Genomic DNA, 26,410 nt, shown 5'->3' on the forward strand with positions numbered 1-26,410 from the left:
AATGATCCATAAGATTGATCTACATCCTCAATGTAAATGTCACTCTAATTTTGCTCTATTAAATCCGTTCTAAGCTTTTCCAAAGTTTCCTTTGTTATTTTCCTTGTGAAGTTTGTAATGCAATATGATCAATTTTATCAACTAATGAATTGAAAGCAACAAAAACAGGCAGACGGTCACTGATATCACTAATGAGAAGTCCGCCACTGCCCCATTTATTCATCCTATTTATGACAAAAAGATCATAATCATAGCCAGACCGTGTCCATGTGCTCATCCCTCAACCATGTCTCCTTAACCGCAATGACAGAAAAAGGTTTATTGACATTTTGGACAAATTCATAGGAAGACTTCTACTATTATTTTTTTTTAACAGGTGGGCTTAAATGGTACATCCCATCAACATGCATGCAACTACAGTGAGCACATGCTAATATTCAATGACAAAAACTTTATATTTCTGAATGTGTGCACAGTAGTAACTGCTGTAATGTTTGATGCAAACCATGTTTAGGCTGCATGCATAGTTTTGTGAGCATATCTTACATTTTGAAAGGAAAGCATCACCTTTTTTAAGCGTTTCTCATGGTGGAAGCACAACATGCTCCGTTTAACCCCACCTCCTGTATTTCAACAGAGAATTTCCTCTAGTACAATTTAAATACATTTTTCTATTCAAAGGTGTTTAAAAGTAGCCTAACAGTTCACTGTGTGACTTTAAATTACTGATATACTTTACTAGATAGAGGCAGACAGATATATAGATAGATAAAATGTACATTTTAATATGTAAATATGAATGTAATTTTTTTTAAAACATGTTCACTGTTATCTAATAAATATATTGCTGTTTAGTTTTAACTGAACTGCCTGAAATGAAACTAAATTAACTGATTCATCGTTCTGTGTTGTGTACTGCACTGTTTGTCATTTTTGTCATTTGTTCAAATAATGATCTTGTTCAAAAGGGATTTTTAAAAACATTTTCACTGTCATTGACAAAATATATCACATTAATTATAATTTTTATGCATTAATTATTGCATAAAACAAGTTTATTTTATCAATAAATGATGTTATGGGCTTATTTGGAACACACATGGGGCTAAATGGTACCATGGCACCAATTAAGACCATTCCAGACTTTTGACTTTTTCCCTAAAATTTCGTAATTACATCTTTTGAATTGTACATCAACTAATTACTAAATATTCAAATGAAAGGAAAATCTTGCCCTTTAACAAATGATTTCACTTAGAAATTGTCTCAATATATAGGAAACATAGAAAAACTTAGATTTTGGTGGGCTTAATGGGTACACTTACCCTAACTTTTGTGAAAATGAGTGAACTCCTCTCACCTCCTCCCACTTCCCTCTATCCTTGTTTAGTAACTAAATCTTAGCTATACCTTAACTAGTGACATTCCATAAACTCCCCTGCATCACTGGAATGTCATCTCTGGGACAACGTACATGTCCTGTGAGACTTCAACAGGAAGGCGCTTTTGCTCCGTCAGCAGCTTTGTGCTGAGGCCATCGGCATGAATTTCATGGCCAAATCTTATGACACAGTGGAATGTGCCGAAAAAGTGCTGATGTCCACCACTTCCGCAATTTTTCGGATAATCACACGACGGTCCCGCATCACCACAGCGTTCACTTTGGAAATGATGTGGTCATTTCAGCATGTTGATGGCGGACCAGAGCGTGGCTCGCTCTCCACTGTTGTGCGGTCGTCTTTAAACCGGTTGTACCACTCCTTAATCTGTGTGATGCCCAGAGGATCGTCACTGAAAGCCGTCTGAATAATCCGAATGGTTTCCACCTGGCTGTCGCCCAGTTTCTGGCAAAATTTGATGCAGTCGCGCTGCTCCAGTCGTTCCGCCATTTTCCTTGCAAAGAAATCTGACGAGAGACTACACCCATCCTCACACAAAGGCTGCTTACAAGCAAATGATGCAATCGACGGGCGTGAAAAAATTCACGCATGTGCACGAAGGTTCAAGGTTGGCTCATGCAAGCACACGTGATTCAAATCCATCAGGTTTTTGCAAAAAATAAAAAGGTTGGATACTTTTCTAACAGACCTCGTATAATATGTTTCTCATATATAGTGAGAAAGAAACACTTCCAAATTTAACCGCTGTTTTTGAAACCAGATAGCCTAACACCTCTGAAGTGATTTACAAGGCATTTCACGAATGGTAGCGTGCACTCCACGGGAACAGGGCTGCCACGATTAGTCGACTAGTCATGATTACGTCGACTATCAAAATCGGCGGTGGCTAATTTAAGAATCGACATGATTTTTTTTTTCAAGTTTTGTTTTTTTGTTAAAGCTGCCGCTGTACCTTCCGCTGCCTTTCTGCCCTTGACACACAAGCGAAGTTGTTGTAATCCGGGTCAGCCGTAATGTCAACAGAAAAGTTATGCCCAAACAATACCGTGGCTAGCTGGCAACAAAGCTCAAAACATTTTAACAAAATTAAAGAGAAAAAAATATGCAATACAAAATCTGCAAGGCAAAACTTGCCTTCCACGACAGTATAACGGCGCTCACTGTGGCTGATGCTGACAAAGACGGACAGTCATCTCAGTAAGCTAATTAGCTAGTTAGCCGCTAATATTACAACCCCTGGCAAAAATTATGGAATCACCGGCCTCGGAGGATGTTCATTCAGTTGTTTTATTTTGTAGAAAAAAAGCAGATCACAGACATGACACAAAACTAAAGTAATTTCAAATGGCAACTTTCTGGCTTTAAGAAACACTATAAGAAATCAGGAAAAAAAATTGTGGCAGTCAGTAACGGTTACTTTTTTAGACCAAGCAGAGGGAAAAAAAATATGGACTCACTCAATTCTGAGGAAAAAATTATGGAATCATGAAAAACAAAAGAACGCTCCAACGCATCACTAGTATTTTGTTGCACCACCTCTGGCTTTTATAACAGCTTGCAGTCTCTGAGGCATGGACTTAATGAGTGACAAACAGTACTCTTCATCAATCTGGCTCCAACTTTCTCTGATTGCTGTTGCCAGGTCAACTTTGCAGGTTGGAGCCTTGTCATGGACCATTTTCTTCAACTTCCACCAAAGATTTTCAATTGGATTAAGATCCGGACTATTTGCAGGCCATGACATTGACCCTATGTGTCTTTTTGCAAGGAATGTTTTCACAGTTTTCGCTCTATGGCAAGATGCATTATCATCTTGAAAAATGATTTCATCATCCCCAAACATCCTTTCAATTGAGAGGATAAGAAAAGTGTCCAAAATATCAACGTAAACTTGTGCAGCCCCATATCATCAATGACTGTGGAAATTTACATGTTCTCTTCAGGTAGTCATCTTTATAAATCTCATTGGAACGGCACCAAGGAAAAGTTCCAGCATCATCACCTTGCCCAATGCAGATTCAAGATTCATTACTGAATATGACTTTCATCCAGTCATCCACAGTCCACGATTGCTTTTCCTTAGCCCATTGTAACCTTGTTTTTTTCCTGTTTAGGTGTAATGATGGCTTTCGTTTAGCTTTTCTGTATGTAAATCCCATTTCCTTTAGGCGGTTTCTTACAGTTCGGTCACAGACATTGACTCCAGTTTCCTCCCATTCGTTCCTCATTTGTATTATTGTGCATTTTCGATTTTTGAGACATATTGCTTTAAGTTTTCTGTCTTGACGCTTTGATGTCTTCCTTGGTCTACCAGTATGTTTGCCTTTAACAACCTTTCCATGTTGTTTGTATTTGGTCCAGAGTTTAGACACAGCTGACTGTGAACAACCAACATCTTTTGCAACATTACGTGATGATTTACCCTCTTTTAAGAGTTTGATAATCCTCTCCTTTGTTTCAATTGACATCTCTCATGTTGGAGCCATGATTCATGTCAGTCCACTTGGTGCAACAGCTCTCCAAGGTGTGATCACTCCTTTTTAGATGCAGACTAACGAGCAGATCTGATTTGATGCAGGTGTTAGTTTTGGGGATGAAAATTTACAGGGTGATTCCATAATTTATTCCTCAGAATTGAGTGAGTCCGTATTTTTTCCCCTCTGCTTGGTCTAAAAAAGTAACTTTACTGACTGCCACAATTTTTTTTCCCTGATTTCTTATAGTGTTTCTTAAAGCCAGAAAGTTGCCATTTGAAATGACTTTAGTTTTGTGTCATGTCTGTGATCTGCTTTTTTTCTACAAAATTAAACAACTGAATGAACATCCTCCGAGGCCGATGATTCCATAATTATTGCCAGGGGTTGTATTATCTATAGTGAGCTACTTACTTATATTGATAGCTGTAAATGTTAACATTAACAATGACAATTTCATTAGCCTTAGCACACGTGTTTGCTGTAACGTTATAACAGCGATGTCATGTTTGAATAGGAAATGTGATAACGCTAATGTTTTACAATGCTACGTTACAGTGCAAAAAAAAAAAAACATTCATCTTCAATGGACTACTTTATTACCAAGCCAACAACATGCACAGTTCGACAACCAAAAATCCTGACTGAAGCAATCTTGAACATATTGGTGACTGACATGAGACCGATATCACTTCACCACAATGATGGAAAAGAAATATACAACCACTGAAAAGGTCAGTCTCTCTCTCTCTCAATTTTCTTTATTGGCATAAATGTATTAAAACAACATTGCCAAGAATCACACATAGTAAAATAAATAATTACTTAAATGATATAATAAACATTAGCAACATTCAAAGACAAATAACAGCTGAATGCTGGTGCGATAAGCCACAATTTATGTATGACCCGATTAATCAAGTAATTGCAAAAGTAATCGATGACTAGTCAATTATCAAAATAATCGTTTGTGGCAGCCCTACCTGGGGAGGTGAGATTACCTTTGACCTGTAAGTGAGACAGGTCAAAGGTAATCTCACAGCCTCATACATGTGCACACGCATTTCCTCCTGTATATGGCATTAGAAAGAAAAGAAAATTGTCACCATGGAATTCCCCTCTAGGTCAATATGTTGTCTTCATTAAAACGCACTGTAATTTTCAAACACGTTCTGAAACTAAACAGAGCATAATGATTGCATTTTGGTAGAAATTAAGTTTTGATACTTTTGTGAAATGTAAAAAGGCCGTACAGCTATAAGTAAATAATCAGAGCTCAATTTAAACTGTTCTTGTCGTCCGACATCATTTTTGTCTTGTGTCTGTTTGAAACAGAAGTGAAATCAACTACCGTAATACTCATGTTATGTCCACAATACCCAGCACCCACTAAGAATGAAGAGACTTTATTTGCCATTTGTATACGTACATACAGTTTAGGCGCATAAGAATTTGTTGAATGTCCACTGAATGAAAGCTGTACTGCATTTCTGTCTTGGTTCCACCAGCAACTGAACTGGAATTTTATTGATTATGGACTTTAAAAATCAATTTTTGTAAAATCAAATTTCATGATATCCTGAGCCTCATTTTTTTTTGCCCCTCAATGCTCCTCAATTAAAGGTTCACTTTTGAAGACATTTTTTTCCATACTAATAGAATACTACTACAACAACTATTTATAATAATAATAATAATAATAATAATAATAATAATAATTTAACAACTAAAAATGTTTAAATCAATATTACTCAGGGTCAATTAAACAGTTCTGCACTGTTTAACTGATTAGCTATAAAACAGGTTTACTTAGTTCAACTTTTCTGCATAATTACATAACTAATGTCTAAGCTCAGGTGATACTGGGTCTGTTTGGGGTTCTAGCTTTAAAATCAGATCATTTAGAGTTCAGGAAACCATAAATATGAAAATGATTATGGGGCTTGGGATTAATATGTTCTTGATAGCTGTTTGTGGTTTGATCAATACATAAACTCGTGTCAAAGCAAGTTTTTTCCAGCTACATCTTCTGACTAAAGTAAAGTCCTTGACATGATCTTCAGACAGCCATTCACGCTTTCATCAGCTCCAGACTCGATTACTGTAATCAGGGCTGTGAAATGCAAATTGTGAAATCCGAGGAAAATTCGCAGGGGGTCTGGGGGGCACCCCCCCTCCCCGAGGAGACGGGGTCTAGGGCCTTGTGGGGCCCCAGAAACCAAATTAAATTTTCATCTACTGATACATTTTCAACATCTCCTGGAAGAACAAATCTCAAAAAAAAATTAGTGTATATTTAAATGATCCTAGATTCTACTTTTCATTTGAACCGTCAATGATCATGTTGAAATAACAGAATATGACATGGAAGTAGGACCTGGTATGATTTTCCTTTTAATTGTAAACCAAATTATGCATTAACTCAGAACAATTAAACTACATGAAATTCATGAAGACTGAAAAGACTGTTAAAGTATTTCAAAAACCACAAATATAGCTTGTAGAATATTTTAAAAATCAGGGTAAAATATCAAAATACCTTATAATAAAAAGCCACACATTCTTGTGTAAATTCCTGTAAATGAAAAAAGTCTGATTGACTGATAGCAATTTTATCAAACAAAGGTGTAGGTTGTGATATCAATTTGGGGTAAAGGCAAAGAAAAGGTGAAAATGTGCAAAAAAAAAAATATACCACACATATTAAGCAGTACAAATATATATATATATATATATATATATTTTTTTTTTTTTTTTTGGGGGGGGGGGGGGGGGGAATTGGGTGACAGTCATCAAAAAATAAATAAATAAATAAATAAATAGATAAATAAAAAAATTAAAAATAAAAATATCCCCAGGACATCAAAATCCCAAAATCTGATGACCCACTGCCACCAAAGGTCCACTCTCATCAAAAAAGACCCCCCCATTTCAGATCCTGGCTATGGGCCTGAATAAACAATGCATTTTTTTCCAAAATACTAAAGACTTGGCAAAATGACGGTAAGAATATGTAAACACGTCCTATTTCGCATAGCTCCTACACTCTGTTGTTACTGTTACGGTCACTTCAAAAAGCCACAGAATGCCCCCTTTTGACCTCAAATTTTCAAAACCTCCACATCGCACCTGTGAGTCATACAAGTGCTGAAACAAGTGGGCGCCCTGAGCATGCTCAGAAGAAATTTTTCTGTGCAGCATAAGCAGCACAGAAATATTTGTGTAACCAAAATACAGTCACAGAAGACAATTTTTCTTTCTTTGTTTTTTAATACAGTGTGCGTCTAATTTGGGATTTTTGCATCTGTATTTGCCAACATTGTGAACCTTTAATTTAACCTGGGTGTAGCTGATACAGGTACCAGCTGTACCTCCTGTCAAAAATTTTAGAATATGTAAACAAAAATAATTTATCCTTTGGTATAATCCAGATCACAGACATGAAAAGCGCTCAGTAAAAGTAAAAAGCAGAAAAGCGTCCAACAGTAGTTGTGACTTTTTTCAATCACTGAAATGGTTTCAACAATCAATTATAACTATATATCTATCTATATATATATATATATATATATATATATATATATATATATATATATATATATGGCTGTTGAGATATTTTGATGTAGCTACATTTTAAGATAAAATTAAAATACAATGCAGATTATTTTTTTAAAATTGACCATAACAGTAGATAAATCAGCACAGCTCCCTGCAGTGAATGTGGCCAGAGCAGCAGAATTCCTGTACTTGATTCATGGCTGCAGTGCTCGAGTCAATCCATTCATGACAGAGATTGATAAATTGCTCATGCTTTGGCTCAATCACCTCACCCTTAAAATATGTCCCACTACAAAAAATTTCAGCAAGAATTTAACCCAAACCTTTAGGTTTAAAAGGTGAAATTATACTACTGATCTATACTCAAACAAACACAAAAAGATCTGAGTGACTGGAAACAAAAAAATATGAAAGTGCATCAATGGAAGCAATCCCTGAATGCAACTTTACCACTTCTGAGAGATTAAAGTTGCTATCATACGAGACCACCCAACACAAAATGAAGCCAATTCAAATGGAAGTCTGGTTTGAAATGTACTGATCGGTACATGCAGGTAGAATACCTGTTTTTCCAACTAGATCCCGGGGTCTTCAGGTTCAGTTGCGGATTGTTGCGAACATTCAAAAGCCCAGAATCTTCGTGTCACATCAGCTAAGATCACCTTTTTACCACAAGCAAATAGGATGCTGTCTGCGTACACTTTATAAACCTGTTTGGGTTGAAATATCCTGCTTTTCTCATTCTACCATCAAGCTTTCCTATTGTCAGAAATTCATGGTTGAACCCACGCTTTTTAGTTGCTTTGTTATTCCTGCAGTTTGCTCCAATGATGACTGACAAAGGCTGTAAGAGACAGCGTGCAAAGCAAAAAGCGAATGTGGGCAGTGGATGTCCAGGAAAAGACTATGTTTGCGCTGACAGTCTTTTTAGTTTTCAGTAGAAACTATTTTTCACCAGCACATGCCACTAGAAGCAGATGCATCAATCTACACTTTCTTTACGAACCATGAGAAACATCTGAAAGTCACAGCCTCTTGAATTTGTGAAATGATAAGTTACCAAGCATGTTAATTTAGAGAAAACAAATGATACTATGCATTTGTAAAGCACAGTCCTGTTATCTTGAGTTTGCTTACCTTGTTAAGTGCCCCAGGTTGCTGTGGCCTCATCCCTGCTTGTCCTCCAGGTCCAATTTGCTGACTCCCCTGCTGTTGCAGTGTTTCTGCCAGGAGATTGCCGCTGCTACCCATGCCTGTACTACCAGGGTAACCCATTCTTGTCGAACCATTTATCACCTGCCCGCTCATCAGTCCTTGCTGCTGCTGTCCAGTGTTACCCTTCTGGACACCACCCATCACAGCAGCTGCTCTACTAAGTCCGGCTACCCCTCCAACCATCCCAACCTGCTGCATTAGCCCAGGTTGCTGCTGCTGCTGGCCCTGGGGCGCCAAGCCTTGAGGTCCACCAGGGGAAACACTGATGCCTCCCATCATCCCCATGGGTACCCCAGCTGCTGTACTGTTTGGTGTGTGGCCACCTTGTTGGGGTGCTGCTCCAGCACGCAGAAGTTCAGAGAGTTGTTTGTGTTTTGCGGCGGCATCTTGGCCACCTGCCACTCCAATACCACCTCCAATGGCTCCAAGACTAGTATGGAGTTGGCTGGCATCTCCACCATTGGGTAACCCAAGTTCAGAAGAATTGATGAGCTCATCAGGGAGGTCATGCTCCAGGTCAAAGAATGATCCAAAATCTGGAAAAAGAGAAAAGGCTTCACACCAAATTCTTACATCCTACAAAAACAAGGGACTTGGTTAAAGCAAGTGTAGAGGAAATTCCATGTTAAACTAACATTTGCACTACATACAACTAAAATATCAATAATTCAAATGACAACTTCTGAAATGTTGTACTGCTCCAACACTAGTTTGAAAAATCTAATCTTGAGTTCAGAGTTTCATAGAAAGTGCAGCAGCAGCAGCTGCTGCTTCCCACAGCCTGGACTTCTCTCCGGTACTTCGGTTTGTGGCTTGATGGTGTGCCAGATATGGACAGTGAATGCAGGAGGGTCACGGTGAGAAGCCACAAATGGGTAAATACTACCTGGGTAGGTGTATGCAGTGACTCTAGGTTTCTATGGTGCAAAAGCATCAAAATGAACAAAATATCAGAATATGTTACATAGACTGAGGAATGAAGCAATTTCAGATTGGCCATATATTACGAATAGGGACTCGATATTCTGAAACAAAAATTACAGTCTTGCTAAGTAGAGGAAGAAAGCATTGATTTCTTGAACAGTTATAAACTAAGTGGGGTTTCTTTGTGGCACTATGGAAACAAACAGGCACTTTGAAACACGGTATGATTTTTGGTATTATACCATATATTTCTCAGAAAAACACTGGGCACTTTGAGGAAGATCTGCTATGCCATGTGTGTGCGTTGTTCTTGCCAATTATTCATATCCCATGAAACCCTACAGTTCCTGGTAAGAATCCTTAGTCCAGGGGCCAAGCAGGTTTTCGGTACCACTTAAGAGGACAAAACAGCACGTATAATCCAGCCTCAGTGTACCATGGCCTACACAAAAATGTATGATAGCATCCCAGGGTGGTAGTTACAACCAGGTAGGGGGTCAGTAAAGAACTAGCACGTTGCTCATGGGAATCCACGGGCAACGCGCTAGTTCTTCATCCATGGGCTCTAGATTAGGTAGTGTTTATTAAATAGGTGGCTGACATTTTTCAAGGGTGGCAATAAATTGTGCAAAGTTTCTATAATGATTTGGAATGGCATGAGAGTCCAGAATGTAATTATCAATGTCCACATTTCTAATTTTTAATGTGGAGTTGCATCAAAAAGGCTATCCGAGGTAAAACCTGTGCCAATTCAACATGCAGATCCACCTTGGATTTGTTGTAGCAACCCCAAGTGCATACAAGGCAGCAGCCAAAGACACAGATTGCTCACTGTTAGGTAATATCTGTAGTTTCTCCAAATGTTAGTCCTATCAATGTTCCGTTTTGGCGGCATTCATCCATGACCCAAAATACATAAACTACCAAAGGGCAAATGTCAGGTCTCCCCAGTTTGTCTGTGGTCGAAGTTAAACACGCATGCATCCATGTACACAGAGTCCACTTCGCTTTTAAAATATAGACGACTTATCGCCTATTTACCGCCTTTATTTTAAGTGTTGTTTTGTCCCCTTAAATGGTACCGATTATGTCAAAATGACTGCCTCATGGACTACCTGATCTGATTGAGTCAAATACATAGTCACACAGGGCGATGAATACAAGCAACATATCTGCTGGAGCAAATACAGGGTCTGTGTCAGCTTTAAATATGAAATTCAATGCAATTTTCAATTATTATTTAATTGTTACTGCATCCAGCCTTTCACCCAATGACTGCTGGGATAGGCTCCAGCCCCCAGTGACCAGATTTAGAAAATGGATGGATATCACTTAAGTATTGTTTACAAATCAAAACACTACAATCCTAGTTTGCTTATTTGTGTTTTATTATGTTCAAGATCAGAGTAGTCAAACTAAATAGTGCAGCAGATAACTGAAACAATCCTTCAAATGGTGATACAAGCACCAAATTCAGCACAAATACACCTTGAGCACCTTTCACACCGGGCCAACATAGGGCTGCATCATGCGGCGTCATGACGGCGCCGAGTTTTGCAGCCTAATGCCACAATACGCTGATGTACACAAAAGGCAACGCAAAACAGACGCAAAAAATTAAACATGCTTAATTAAACATTTTGATTGATTTTGGTAAAAACGAAGCAAGTTATTGGTTGAGTTAATAGGATTAATAAATGGAATTGTTTTGACAGTGTTGAATGGTTGGTCTCCAAAGTAAAGGTCAAACAAGGTCAATGTTCACCATTGGATTCTATGACTTGTGACATATGCTACCCCATAACATGATAACTAAGCAAGACACATAGTGCAAACTATTTATTTTTAAAACCCTATTAACTCATCTAATAATTTGCATCACTTTTTACCAAAACTGGAGCAACTTTAACTTTTGCCCGCTGTACAAACTGAAATGGACCTTTGTCACAATTCTTGCTGTTTTTACCCCATAACATTTAGTCATAGATAGTCCAAACTATACATTTTTGGAATGTTTATGATCAGACAAATAATGTTGTGTAGTTTTCAATATGAGCATCTTTTAATTCTAACCCCTGTGTAATTCTTCAATTGACCCCTACCAGGCTGCCTATTAAAAATTCAAGTGGCCAGTCATTTTTTTCAAAAGACTAGAAGCCCCATTTAGCACAACACCTGACATCTTCCTTTTGATCAAGAACAATGCTCTGAAATACAGGTGTTGCAAAAATTCCAAAATGCATCAGAACAGTGTTTTGAGCTTACATCAGTAATTTGCAAATAAAATTCATTTCATAATTATTGCTGTACTTCCTTGTTCTGTTGCTTATTTTGTGCAATATTTGCCCATCATGCTTCTCTCCAAAGTTGCTGATACTACAACCCCTGGCAATAATTATGGAATCACCGGCCTCGGAGGGTGTTCATTCAGTTGTTTAATTTTGTAGAAAAAAAGCAGATCACAGACATGACACAAAACTAAAGTCATTTCAAATGGCAGCTTTCTGGCTTTAAGAAACACTATAAGAAATCAGGAAAAATAATCGTGGCAGTCAGTAACGGTTACTTTTTTAGACCAAGCAGGGGGAAAAAAAAATATGGAATCACTCAATTCTGAGGAAAAAATTATGGAATCACCCTGTAAATTTTCATCCCCAAAACTAACACCTGCATCAAATCAGATCTACTCAGTCTGCATCTAAAAAGGAGTGATCACACCTTGGAGAGCTGTTGCACCAAGTGGACTGACATGAATCATGGCTCCAACATGAGAGATGTCAATTGAAACAAAGGAGAGGATTATCAAACTCTTAAAAGAAGGTAAATCACCACGCAATGTTGCAAAAGATGTTGGTTGTTCACAGTCAGCTGTGTCTAAACTCTGGACCAAAGACAAACAACATGGGAAGGTTGTTAAAGGCAAACATACTGGTAGACCAAGGAAGACATCAAAGCGTCAAGACAGAAAATTTAAAGCAATATGTCTCAAAAATCGAAAATGCACAACAAAACAAATGAGGAACGAAGAGGAGGAAACTGGAGTCAACGTCTGTGACCGAACTGTAAGAAACCACCTAAAGGAAATGGTATTTACATACAGAAAAACTAAACAAAAGCCATCATTAACACCTAAACAGAAAAAAACAAGGTTACAATGGGCTAAGGAAAAGCAATCGTGGACTGTGGATGACTGGATGAAAGTCATATTCAGTGATGAATCTCGAATCTGCATTGGGCAAGGTGATGATGCTGGAACTTTTCTTTGGTGCCGTTCCAATGAGATTTATAAAGATGACTGCCTGAAGAGAACATGTAAATTTCCACAGTCATTGATGATATGGGGCTGCATGTCAGGTAAAGGCACTGGGGAGATGGCTGTCATTACATCATCAATAAATGCACAAATTTAAGATGATATTTTGGACACTTTTCTTATCCCATCAATTGAAAGGATGTTTGGGGATGATGAAATCATTTTTCAAGATGATAATGCATCTTGCCATAGAGCAAAAACTGTGAAAACATTCCTTGCAAAAAGACACATAGGGTCAATGTCATGGCCTGCAAATAGTCCAGCTCTTAATCCAATTGAAAATCTTTGGTGGAAGTTGAAGAAAATGGTCCATGACAAGGCTCCAACCTGCAAAGCTGATCTGGCAACAGCAATCAGAAAAAGTTGGAGCCAGATTGATGAAGAGTACTGTTTGTCACTCATTAAGTCCATGCCTCAGAGACTGCAAGCTGTTATAAAAGCCAGAGGTGGTGCAACAAAATACTAGTGATGTGTTGGAGCGTTCTTTTGTTTTTCATAATTCCATAATTTTTTCCTCAGAATTGAGTGATTCCATATTTTTTTTCCCTCTGCTTGGTCTAAAAAAGTAACCGTTACTGACTGCCACAATTTTTTTTCCTGATTTCTTATAGTGTTTCTTAAAGCCAGAAAGTTGCCATTTGAAATGACTTTAGTTTTGTGTCATGTCTGTGATCTGCTTTTTTTTCTACAAAATTAAACAACTGAATGAACATCCTCTGAGGCCGGTGATTCCATAATTTTTGCCAGGGGTTGTATATGGCAGATGGTCACTCCACTGTTTGGGCTGCTTGTGGTTTCATCCTATAATCAAACAATGAGGGAGTTTTTCCTTTACAGTTTTTACCAACGCACATGCTTATGTAGTTTGCTAAGGTCTAGCTGTATAGTGCCCCAAGGTAATATATTTTGACTTTTGTCACGACATATAATTTACAGTCACGGTAATGGTAAATGGACTGCATTTATATAGTGCTTTTCCATTTCCATCAGAAGGTCAAAGCGCTTTACAATTATGCCTTGCATTCACCCATTCACACAAACACACCAATGTCAGGGTACTGCCATGCAAGGCGCTCACTATACAGCAGAAGCAACTTGAGGATTTAGGACCTTGCCCAAGGGCCCTTAGTGACTTTCGGGTCTGGCTGGGTTTTGAACCGAGAAGCCCAACGTTTAACCACTAGACCAGGGTCTTCAACTCCAGTCCTTGAGGGCCGGTGCCCTGCAACTTTTAGATGTGTCCCTGGTCCAACACACCTAAATCAAATGGCTGAATTATCTCCTCAGTATGCAGTCAAGTTCTCCAGAGTGCTGCTCATGACCTCATTCATTGACTCAGGTGTGTTGAAGCAGAGATGCATCTAAAAGTTGCAGGACACTGGCTCTTGAGGACGGGAGTTGAATACCCCTGCACTAGACCATCACTTCCCCTCACCTCTCCATGGTAATGAGATATTACATTTGCAAAACAAAGTTGCATTTTGGTACCATTTGGCAGGGGTGGTGGCCAAGCGGTTAAGTGTGCTTGTTTTCAGCGTGGACGGCTCACAATAAGTGAAGTGCGCAACGCACCTGCGCATGCGTGGGTCAAACACGGTCAAAAATTCCAGCTACCAAACACACACCGCCGCCACTGAATTTCGTATAAGGTAACGTTAGCGTACTGTGAAAGTTAAGGCTTACAGGGATTGTTTAGAAGGTTTTAAGCCTTAAGTGATGCATACAATAATAACAGGTGTGCATTGTGCCATTTTCAAATGCTCAAATGGAATTTATAGGCTTGAAAGCTGAAAACACATGATTGCAAGACTCTGCCGAGTCCACCCAAAGACAGAAATAAGAAGAAATGTGGTTGTATACCTCCGTTCATTCTACACAATTTCCCCACAGAAAAGAAAGATCCAGACAGACGTAGAAGATAGACTGAAATTGTAAGTTTCTTGCACATATTTATTTTGTTAATACCCTGAAACCATGCCGAATTATAATGTGGTTCACGGCACCGTTTTCGTGTATCGGCTTATGACTGTAACGTTGCACCATGAATGACATGGCGCATAATATTGTAATATTGACATGTTCTATAAACAAACTGCATGCATGCACATATCTTTATATGTCTGTCAACTTATCAAAACCTTCAAGGGGTCAGGAATTTGTTTGTCTCCAACTATCAACAAGGACCGGTCATTTTCAACAGCAGCTCCCTCTTCCTCCTTTGACAGCACCAACGGTAGTTTCTGTACCGATGCAGCATATGTAAGGGCAGCCAGCTTTTCTTTCTGTTTCTGTCTACTGCCGTACGCAGTCCTGGTTGTAACAGGCAATCCGCGGAGCTTACAAAAACGCTTTAAATCGTCAACTTTCCAGCGGTTCAAATGGTCCAAATCATAGCACTCCTCGTTGCTTTCTGCCATCTTTGAATGTGGATTGGTAGCCAAAAAATTTTGCTTACCCATAATGCACCGCACTTTGCTTATTCAAGGCCACCCCTGCCCATTTCCATGTAATTTGGTGTTGTGTCAGGAAGGGTATCTGGCATAAAACTTTTGCCAAATCAGCATGCAGATGTACCACGGATCTGCTGTGATGGCCCCAAGTGAAAACGAGGGAAAAGCTGAAGCGAATTACTTCTAGTACAAGATGACAGCATTTGTTATATTTCAATTACTGCTTACACAAGATCGCGGGATGGACTATCCCACCGGCCCACTCAACATTTTTTACTGTACAAGCCCAACATCAGGTAGGTTTCCATGCCCTCTAATTTGCTCAATTTGTAGTAGCAAGTTGAAAATATGCTTAATGGAAACACATGTATTTAAAAAAAAAAAAAAAAAAACACGCACACAAAGCCAAAACATGACATTCTAAAATACATAGTGTGGTATGTGTAGTCAAGAGTAAAGCCCGTTTACACATAGACGGTAAGAGCTCCCGGAAGCGTCCCGGAAGAGTTTTTGGCCGTCTTAAGGATCCAAACGCCTTGTCAATGCCGGCACTAGGGGTCATGGCTTAGTTCCGGCTTTACCGGGAATCGTCGAAAAAATTATTCAACATGTCGAATAATTCCGGGAGCACTCCTGGAGAATTCGCGTGACAACGGAGACAACACGAACAACGGCGTTTGATACTTTTTAATCGCCGTTTCATCCTGCCCCTTCCTGTAGTGCCGCAGTTTACACCGCCGTAATTGGCAGCCGGCATTGTATCCCTAACCAACGGCGTGTAAAACGGCGATAGAGCCCACATCGGCGTCCTCAAAGGCGTTTTAACCGGTGACAGAGGCAGACAAAACGGCGGCGCTAGCGGACAGTACGCCGTTCTAAACGCCACCTCCCGGTTAATGGTGTTCCAAACGGCCGATAGGCGGCGGTCAGTATAAAAACGCTAGCGCACTGCATGCAGGCCTCTCACTCGCGGCCAGCTCCAGATGTTTTTGCAGAGAAGCTCCAGTATGCCTCCTAAAAGAAAACTGGCAGCAGCAAGGACTTACCAAGAGGTCTGGTTCAGAAGCAGAGGAGAGGCCTGTGTTGGAGACAAGCAACACGTTGAGGAGGGAAAAAGAAAGGAGAAGAAAAGGCTGAGAGATGAGCTCCCTCCCCCTGCAGTGACAGCTGCTTCAGCCTATTATACTCTGGGGGCGATGCCTATATGCAAAAGTTCCTGGAGTAATGCAGGATTTTGCCCTGGATAAATCCAGGGGTACACAGGGCATTATCGGCGGCAGCAGAACACATTCTCACGGGCGTCTTAACCTGCGATTGTAAAGGATAGAACTGGGTATTAACCTCCGTTGCCTGACGTGTGCCTGATGCTACGGCGTCAAAATGCTGCTTTATTCGGTGGATTTAGCTGCATTTTATCCGCGTATTTGCAGCTAGTACGGCGCTCAAACGCCAGCGAAATGCTCGCCCTTTCCACCGTGAAAACAGCCGGAAACTACCGCGAACTTCTGTTCTACGTACTACCCGCCGGACCAAAACCGTCTATGTGTAACCTGGGTTTAAGAGACGAGTTTGTTAAAGACATTGTTGCACAGAATTGATAACTCAGATTTTGGCTATTCGAGGTCTTGTGGTGCTATAACTGTATTATTTGTGGGACTTCTGTAAACAGTCTGCACGCATATGCCAATCCACAGCCAACTGCTCTGGAGACTACTGAACACAAAATACACATTAATACTCAATTTCCGAGTGCTTTAGACAGTGTTCATGTCACCCTGAGCAAACGACCCAGCGCGCTGTTGAATGGAATGTAGACAAACTGTTGCGGGTTAATTGCAAAGTTTACATAAATCTCATGTCATGATGACTCAATAATTGTTCATTTCGATGCAGTCGTGATTAAAAAAAATTAAAAGAGTTGGAGGTGAAATGTGGTTCCTCCCCTCTGTACGGAACACTGAACAGAGCAGTGTGCGCAAGGCTTGTACACATCCGCCAGCTGGAAGAATGTCCATATCGCCTGAAATTAATATTGCCAACTTTGCATTTTCGAGCAGCCTGTAAAACAATAAACTGTAAACAATTTTGTGGTGGAATTTCAGACACATGCACACACAACCAGGTTAAGAGTATTGTATTGATTTCCATACCCGTTCACAACGGCATCTATAATAGGATTAAAACGACGTTGTCCTCCCGTACAGACAGCAGACTCCATACACATCTTGATACGAAATCCAACAGACTCAAAAAACAAACAAACAAAAAAAAAAATTAAAAGAGTTGGGGGTGAAGTGGTGTCATCTCCTCTCTGTACGGAGCACACCAGGGTTGGGTGACTAATGAAAATCATTAGACTGCTAATCAGGTTACCATTAGTTACTGACTAGTTGATGACTCAATCTGACACTGAAGGAATTAAGCCAATTTAGAATGTTCATGGTGAACTCAAAGGTGACATTTATTTTAACAAATATAAGCACAAAAATAACAATACAAAAAAAAACAGCATTACATGAGACAATACAGGTGAGCCCATTAACTCAAGCCGCTTAAGTCGCGATTCAGTTTATTTACAGTTCAAGTGCGGACCCTGAAAATTTAGACTGTATAAAAGATCTATTTTGATTTGACCATTTTTGGGAGGGGACTGTCGGTGTGGACAGTTCTGGACAATGATTTTGTCTTCCTCCTCAAGCTGCTGCAGGTCAGCTATGAGGTGTGGACGTTCTGTGCGGACATTCGATTCCGGCTCAATCTGAACTGGCAGTAAGAATCTAAGAGTCACATCCAAAAACTTTGAATCATCAGGAAGCGTCCGCACTGATGAAGCCCTCATCATTGACCTGCAGTAGGTGGAGGAAGAAAAAGATCCCAACCCACTCCAGATGAAGAAATCATCACCATCCAAAGGAGGAATCATGCTTCAAATGGTTCGAAATTATTGTAATATGGCAAGGTAAGCTGATTTTAAGTTTTTTTTTGGTCAACTTCATTAACTCTCTGTTTTCAAATAATTTGCGGGTCCATTTTTGTGGACCCCAACTCGCACGAGTTAACGGGCCTCACCTGTACCTGCATTCATTTACTAGGCATAGACTACCCATTTGATCTGACTAATTTACCTGCCAACATTCGCACACTTTCTTCATTGAGTTGAAGGGAGTGGTGGCAGCTCCAGCAGGTCGATTCTTTTAAAGGTTAAATGAACTTATAAATTGCTTTTGACGAGTCGACGAAAAAAAAAAGAGTCCACTAGTCGACCCTAGAGTGCATGAACCAAGTGGGCGCACGTCACTTTTTCCAATGTAAGAAATAGATGGATGCCCAGGCAGCCTGTAAAAACAGTGCTGTGGCGTAGTTTCAGCTACACATCCAAACAGCCAGGTTGAAAAGAGCCTCATAATGAGTTTCACGTCGGCATTCAATACAGCATTATAACGGGATTTAAAACCAGCTTCCTGCTGCAGTACAGACAGGAGACTCTGCACAGATCAGGATCCTAAATCCAACAGGCACTCTCAAAAATGAAGAGTTGAGAGCGAAGTGTCTGTCTCCTCTCTGTATGAGCACTGAAAATGGGCAGGACGTGCGGCGCTTGTGCATATCTGTGAGTTGGTAGAAAGTCTTGAAGCTCCTGAAAATAATGCATTCCTGACTTTTTTCAAGCGTTTGCTCACAGGTCCACCGATTTGAATGAATGCTGAGCTATCACTCTCACATGAATGGTCAGTAGTTTCATGATCTGATGTTCAACATTTGTTTCACTCTGTTTGTGTTCGCCATTGTGCTGTTTATGCATTTGCTCGGACTGATGTCACCTGCTGACAAATACCTGGTAACAGGTTTTCCAGAAATCCGATCACTGACTAGCTGAGCAAGAGGTTTAATTAGCAATAAAGTACATCAGGGACCATTGATTGTGACCACATGGTCTCAGATAGAATTACAAATATTGCATTCTTGAACAGTATGTTAAGTAAAATGTGACGTCCTTTAAACTTAAGACGATGTTACGCAGTACTGGATTAACAAAAACCACACAACAACAAAATGCCAATATTAGTGGCACTTTCCATCTGTTGCCTGACTATTGGCATAACAACTCTCATGAGTGCCTCAGTTTAATGACAGTTCATTTTACAACAAAATGCAAACAGTCACATTCATCAGTTAATGGAAAGTAATGCTGTGATTTCGTTTTTTTGTTGAGATTCAAATTATCGCTCAAATTGTCCGCAAATCTCTAACGGGCAGCATGGTGTCTTATTTAGGGTTTAATCCTTTCTCTGCCCCTATAGTACAGCAGACAACTGTAAGAATCACTCAAATCCGGTTACAAGCACCAAAATTTGACTGTGTATACCTTTTGATACCTACTGTAGAAAAATAACTTTAGCCATTTGAATTTTCAATAGGGACCAAGTAGGGTCAATTCAAGAATTGCACAGGGTCAAAATTAAAAATGTTCCAATCATATTGAAAGTGATACAATTATGTATCTGATGACAATGATTCCAAAAAACGTATAGTTTGGACCATCTATAACTGCATGTTCTGGAGTTATGGGGTAAAAACAGAAAGAATGGTGACAAAGGTGAGTTTTCAGTCTGTACAGGGGTCAAAAGTTAAAGTTGTTCCGTTTTGGTAAAACGTGGTGCAAATTATTGGGTTGAATTAATAGGATTAAACAAATGGAATAGTTCTGACTGTGTTTGAATGTTTGGTCTCCACAGTAAAGGTCAAGCAATGTCGACATCCAATGGATTCTAAGACATGTGACATATGTTACCCCGTAACATGATAACTAAGCATGACACATGGTGCAAACTATTCCTTTTTAAAATCCTAACTCAACCAATAATTTGCATCATGTTTTACCATAATTGGAGCAACTTTAACTTTTGACCCCTGTACAAATTGAAAGTGACCTTTGTTGTCATTCTTGCTGTTTTTACCCCATAACTCCAGAACATTCAGTCACAGATAGTCCAAACTATACCTTTTTGGAATCTTTGTGATCAGACACAAAATATGGTATAGCTTTCAATATGATTGGAACATTTTTTTGACCCCTATGCAGTTCTTCAATTGACCCCTACTTGGCCCCCTATTGAAAATTCAAATGGCTAACGTTATTTTTCTAAAATATGTACCACAAGGTATACACAGTCAAACTTTGGTGCTTGTAACCGGATTTGAAGGATTCCTCTGCAAATATTCTGTTATCTGCTGCACTACTAACCAAGGCAGCATCTCTACATCTGGAGTTGATTCCCGGGCGCTGGACTGTGGCTGCCCACTACTCCTAGTGGTTGGATTGCATCTAACTGTAATTAGGATGGGTTAAATGCAGAGGACAAATTTTATTGTACGTTATATATACAATGACAAATAAAGGCTATATTCTATTCTATTCCATTAGTGGTTAGTACTGTTGCCTCACAATCAATTCCCACCCGTGGCCTTTCTGTACAGAGTTTGCATGTTCTTCCCTTGTTTGTGTGTGCTTCCTCCCATATCTACAGACATGCAGGTTAGGTGAATTATAAACTTTATAATTGTCCAGGTCTCTCTTGTAAAATAGATCTCAATCTCAATAGGACTAACCTGGTAAAATGAAGATTCTTGGCAGTGGCTAGGGGTACAGACCCGTATCTACAGAGACCGTTCTAAAGATACGAAGGGTGTCTTACCGACCAATCAGAATGTGCATATTGTCCGGCAAGGCTTCAAAACTCATCCGTACATTGTCCGTATCTTCAGTGAACCCATGGAACTGTATATGAGAACTAGAGTCCGCACTCCCAATGCTGCACACTAAATAAAAACGTGTTAAAATGCCATTTTGACCTGGATATAGAGCCAGTAAAATTAATTTACATTAAATTACGTCAGGAAAGTATTAAACTTACTCTGACACACACACACATTCCCAAATAGTGTTGAAAGTTACACGGATCTGCGCTGTTCAAGCTGCTGAGCTGAGGCATCCTGCTGCAGCTGCTGTGTTCAATGCAGCGCGGCTCCGTACCTTTAGCAGCCCCGCAGAAGATAAAGATGTACGTACCTGTAGCCACTTCATTAAATAATGGAAACCCAGCTACTGTTTCCTGTGCAGGGAGTGCCAACATTTTTTTATCCTAATGCCGAACTGTACTTGCAGAGTGCTATTCTAGTTTAGTGGCAAAGTACTGATGTTGTTGATCAAACTTTGGAAATATGAGATGTAAAATTACATTTTTTAATGATACAAACTGAGTTAAAATAGCCAATCAGCAGAAGGGAAGTGATTATAGCTTCTGTACTTAATTACATTCAGAATAATGAAAAATACCCTGGTAATCTGGGTTGAACATGAAGTGAATTACAGAAAACGTAGTAGTGGGACCTTCCCAAAGCCACACAATGGACGACGAAAACGAATGGGTTTGTTTTAACACAAATGGGTCATACGGGGAAAAAAAAAATCAAAGGCACGGAACAAAGGACATTAAAACAGATCAGGACGGCGGCCGTTTTGGACCACTTGCGACGCGAAAACAGTTTCACAAACCAAACAGTTTAAAGAGAACTTTAATTAACGATGCACCGAACAATAGCTAGTTATTTTACGTCACAATATTCAGTCATTTTTTAAAAAAAGTATTTGTTCCACTTAAAACGGATCTAGTCAAAACAGGTTTAGTGCAAATTTTCTTCGCTAAGCAGCTAAACTCTTACGGTGTTTTGTGCCTACCAAGCTAACTAGCTGGATGAGTTATCAGTTATTTCGTTAATAAACGTTAATTTCGGTACGTTCCTATAATATTTGCTGTTTTAACTTTGTACACTGTTTTTACCGGACGAGCCGACTTTGGCTGCCGTTATTTGTCAACTCCAAACAGAGTGAGGAGACTCGACTCCTCCATTGTTTGGAGGATCTGAGAGTTGCCTGCTAGTTAGTTAGCACGTTTAGGCTAACACCAAAACAAGAGTTGGAAAGTTGTTCGACAGGTCGTACTTATCAAAATGTTTCAAACGAATCGACTTTTTCGGAAAAATCGCAACGGTTCAAACGGAATCTGTTGTGAAACAGTGCAGTGATGCAACTTGATGTGCAACTCTGCAGAAACTGGCAAGACTACTGGCCATTCGTTGTTCAATAACCAAACCTAAGTTATGCTTTATTTACGTGTACAACAAAGCATGCAGTATATTTACCATTTCCATCACTGGCCGATACTGAGAGAGCTGGAGAGGACAACTTGGGCCTCTTGGCTGAAGACGGGCCAGACTCCAGGACATTATCGGCCATATTTTTGGCGAATTAAAATTTACTGTAAATCCGCAGTATTTCCTTTAATTGTGTCTCCTTTGAATAGCTTCTGATCATTCCCCGACCGTTTGAGGGTTAGTGTAGAGGGGAGATAAGACCGTTGATCCCTCACAGGTCTCCCCTCTCTGCAGATATTAAACCCCCTCCCCTGGCGGAGATTTTCTTCAGATTTCTTCGAGATGGACAGGAGGTGGGAAGGTGGGGTCGGCAAAAAAGGCAAGCGTGTGGCCCTGTATCAAACTCATGTGGTCTCTTCTGCCAAACAAAATCGATCCCAAAAGCCGTCGTACATGGCGCACATCACAGAAATCAAGAGTATTTAAAATCCCTCCGATCCAAAAAAACACATACAAACCACGTGAAGCTCGTTACCAACTTTACAGGGCAGTTTTCCCCTCTCGTGCAACAGTTAGGAAACCCTCAGTGACGTTGATCCTTTCTCCCACCTGATCACAAATTTCACTGCTGTCACGGATTCCTTGTGCACCAAAAAGGCAATCGACCCATCAAGTGCAATACTGAGGAAAAAGTTGCTTGGGCTGTAAATTAACTGAATAAATAGCGCGGCATCCTTCTCGAGAACTTAGTCTCACGCTTGCATTTTATTCAGATAAAACGGAAAACCTGCAAACACATGCTTCCATGCATTTTCTTCAGAACGTGCATGCTGGAAAAAAATGTGCACTTAAATCTGTGCATTTGAACATGCAAGGCACTGGGTCACGAACGGACTCATATTGCACATTTGGTTGTTGCAACCCCCCTTTTTGCACGAATATGCAGTCCGCAGGGTTGACAAGAAAATGTTGACCCTTGTGCAATCGATCTTGATGCAGACTCGTTTTCTGAGTACAGTTCTGGGGAGGCAATCGGGGCCCTAATTGCCAATCAACTGGACAGGATGATCCAATTAGTTATTTTGCAGAGGGCGATCTGTGGGGTGGTCACTTATCTTGTCCTCCTGGAGATGTTCTTCCTCCGCTTTTCGATTGGAAGCCCCCCCAAAAATAAAAAGAAGCCCCCATCACTTAAGGCGTGTGGGGTGTCCGTGCGGTTCAAGGTTTAAACCCCCCCCAAAAAACGAGGCAAAAAAAAAAAGAAGCAGCAAGGACGACTGGCGAAAATGTGGAAAATTTTTTGACAGATCGCTGACGGCTATTTTGCAAGCAGGAAAAAAGCTTCGGATCGGCACGACAATGATGACGATGACACCCCCTTATAATATTTGGGCAGATAAAATCCGCTCATGGACTCTTTTGTGATGGAGAATGCCCCCCTTCGTCTCGATCCTGGCAATTTTCTCCTCTTTAAACCCGTCTTTCTTTCCACCTCTCCCTTCTGCCCGGTAGCAATTTATTTATGTAATAGTCTATGCGGGCTCTTTCCTTCCTCCACGACGACATAATGATTTCTCCTCATGTTTTCTCTCCTTTTCGCCGCTTTCCCTTCGTTGTGATAACGTTCTTCCGCCTCTCCGTAAAACACCCCCTTCCTTGGATTTTTTTTTTCCCCCGGAGTATTTCCTTCTCATGCATACATGTATTTATTACCGACTGGTTTTCCTCTCCCTCTACTGCCGTCTAATGGTTCTGGTTTTGCTTTGTCGCTCCTGATATGACGGACAGGATTTTGGCTGCTCGTTTCCCCCCGGCGGTTCCCGGAGCGGCTGCCGGAGTCGCTCCTTCTCTCGGTTATCTCCTCCTGTTTCTGACGGTCTGTCCGCACAAACAAAATGGCGGCTTGTTGTTTCCACTCCTCTGATACGGGGGGGAGGGTTGGAGGTACGGCAACATTAGGCGTGAAGGGGTGGGGTGGGGTGGGGGGGTGGATGTGGGGAAGGAGATTTGAGGTTTGGCTTCTCGTCGGGTGTTCGGGAATCGGAAGACCGATTCTGTCGGCCGCTGGTCACCTTTGTCTTTTGGCAACAGTGGAGTTTCCCCCGCTAGGAAAGAAAATAATTATTTTCTTTTTTTCCCCACGTTATACTTTAATGCCTACGGAGACCCACAAATTTGAGCCCCAAAAGTGGCAAAATAAGTTTAATTATTACAGTCGGGTCCAGAAGTAGTTGTCTAGTGAGTTGTCATCCAGGTAGGAGATCATATCTAGAAGTTTACATCAACTAGACTTCTTGAAGACCTACAGTAAATCCAGCTGATGTTGTTAAAGGATTATTAACCAAAAGCAAGGTCTTACTGGAAAATATTCGACCGAGGTGTTGTTTGCATAGACTTCGCTAATGCTCTGCCTGTACTGTCAAAATCTCAGTCTGATATTCCCAGAGAGCAAGCAAGGTTAATAATTTGTTAATTATATGGCTGTATACATATATATGCAAACTTACGGTATCGCCCGAACATGAAATCTGCTGATGGTTTTGGACTCATAGTCAGATCTGTTTGCGTCTTCATCTCTTAGAACTTCCTTAAAAGACAGTCAGGTTAGCTGGTAAGCTTTCAATCTTTGTTTTTTCCGATGCTGTAGATATTTATGGAGTATGTTCATGTCCGACTTTGTTTTTTTTGTGTTTTTAGCTTTCTGGTTTGTAATGAATGTGATGCGATCCGGACCGATTGTCATGGTAATGGTCACATATGGAAAAATATCAGACCTGAAATCAGCCATTCAGATCGCGTGTAGCGTCATAGCCATATAATTCTCACTCATCTTCAACCGCTTTTCCATTTTTGGGTTGCGGGGGCAACCGCTCCAGCAGGGGACCCCAGACTTTCCTTTCCCGTGCCACATTGACCACCTCTGACTGGGGGATCCCGAGGCGTTCCCAGACCAGTGTGGAGATATAATCTCTCCTACTCCTGGGTCTTCCCCGGGGTCTTCTCCCAGATGGACGTGCCTGGAACACCTCCCTAGGGAGGTACCCAGGCGGCATCCTTACCAAATGCCCGAACCACCTCAGCTGGCTCCTTTCAACATGAAGGAGCCATATAATAATAAAGGATTATTAACAGGATTATAATTTTATTATATATATATATATATATATATATATATATATATATATATATATATATATACAACCCCTGGCAAAAATTATGGAATCACCGGCCTCAGAGGATGTTCATTCAGTTGTTTAATTTTGTAGAAAAAAAGCAGATCACAGACATGACACAAAACTAAAGTCATTTCAAATGGCAAATTTCTGGCTTTAAGAAACACTATAAGAAATCAAGAAAAAAAGATTGTGGCAGTCAGTAACAGTTACTTTTTTAGACCAAGCAGAGGAAAAAAATACGGAATCACTCAATTCTGAGGAAAAAATTATGGAATCACCCTGTAAATTTTCATCCCCCAAATTAACACCTGCATCAAATCAGATCTGCTCATTGACATTGACCCTATGTGTCTTTTTGCAAGGAATGTTTTTGCAGTTTTTGCTCTATGGCAAGATGCATTATCATCTTGAAAAATGATTTCATCATCCCCAAACATCCTTTCAATTGTCCAAAATATCAACATAAACTTGTGCATTTATTGATGATGTAATGACAGCCATCTCCCCAGTGCCTTTACCTGACATGCAGCCCCATATCATCAATGACTGTGGAAATTTACATGTTCTCTTCAGGCAGTCATCTTTATAAATCTCATTGGAAAGGCACCAAACAAAAGTTCCAGCATCATCACCTTGCCCAATGCAGATTCGAGATTCATCACTGAATATGACTTTCATCCAGTCATCCACAGTCCACAATTGCTTTTCCTTAGCCCATTGTAACCTTGTTTTTTTCTGTTTAGGT

General features: G+C 40.2%; 1 protein-coding gene across 9 annotated transcripts in view; it reads right to left on the minus strand.

The window, feature by feature from the left end:
• ep300b (E1A binding protein p300 b) overlaps positions 1-22,988 on the minus strand; it is a 106,253-nt gene extending 83,265 nt beyond the window's left edge. For all 9 annotated transcript variants that reach the window (XM_034189612.1, XM_034189608.1, XM_034189609.1 and 6 more), the window contains exons 1-2: positions 22,538-22,988; positions 8,570-9,183 (exon numbers count right to left, since the gene is read on the minus strand). In XM_034189612.1, coding sequence (XP_034045503.1) covers positions 8,570-9,183; positions 22,538-22,631 — 708 coding nt within the window. In that variant the 5' untranslated portion in view covers positions 22,632-22,988. The remainder of the gene's footprint in view (positions 1-8,569; positions 9,184-22,537) is intronic.
• Between the last annotated feature and the right edge of the window lie 3,422 nt (positions 22,989-26,410).

The sequence above is a fragment of the Thalassophryne amazonica genome, chromosome 16 (genome assembly GCF_902500255.1).
Source record: "Thalassophryne amazonica chromosome 16, fThaAma1.1, whole genome shotgun sequence".
Classification (NCBI taxonomy): Eukaryota; Metazoa; Chordata; class Actinopteri; order Batrachoidiformes; family Batrachoididae; genus Thalassophryne; species Thalassophryne amazonica.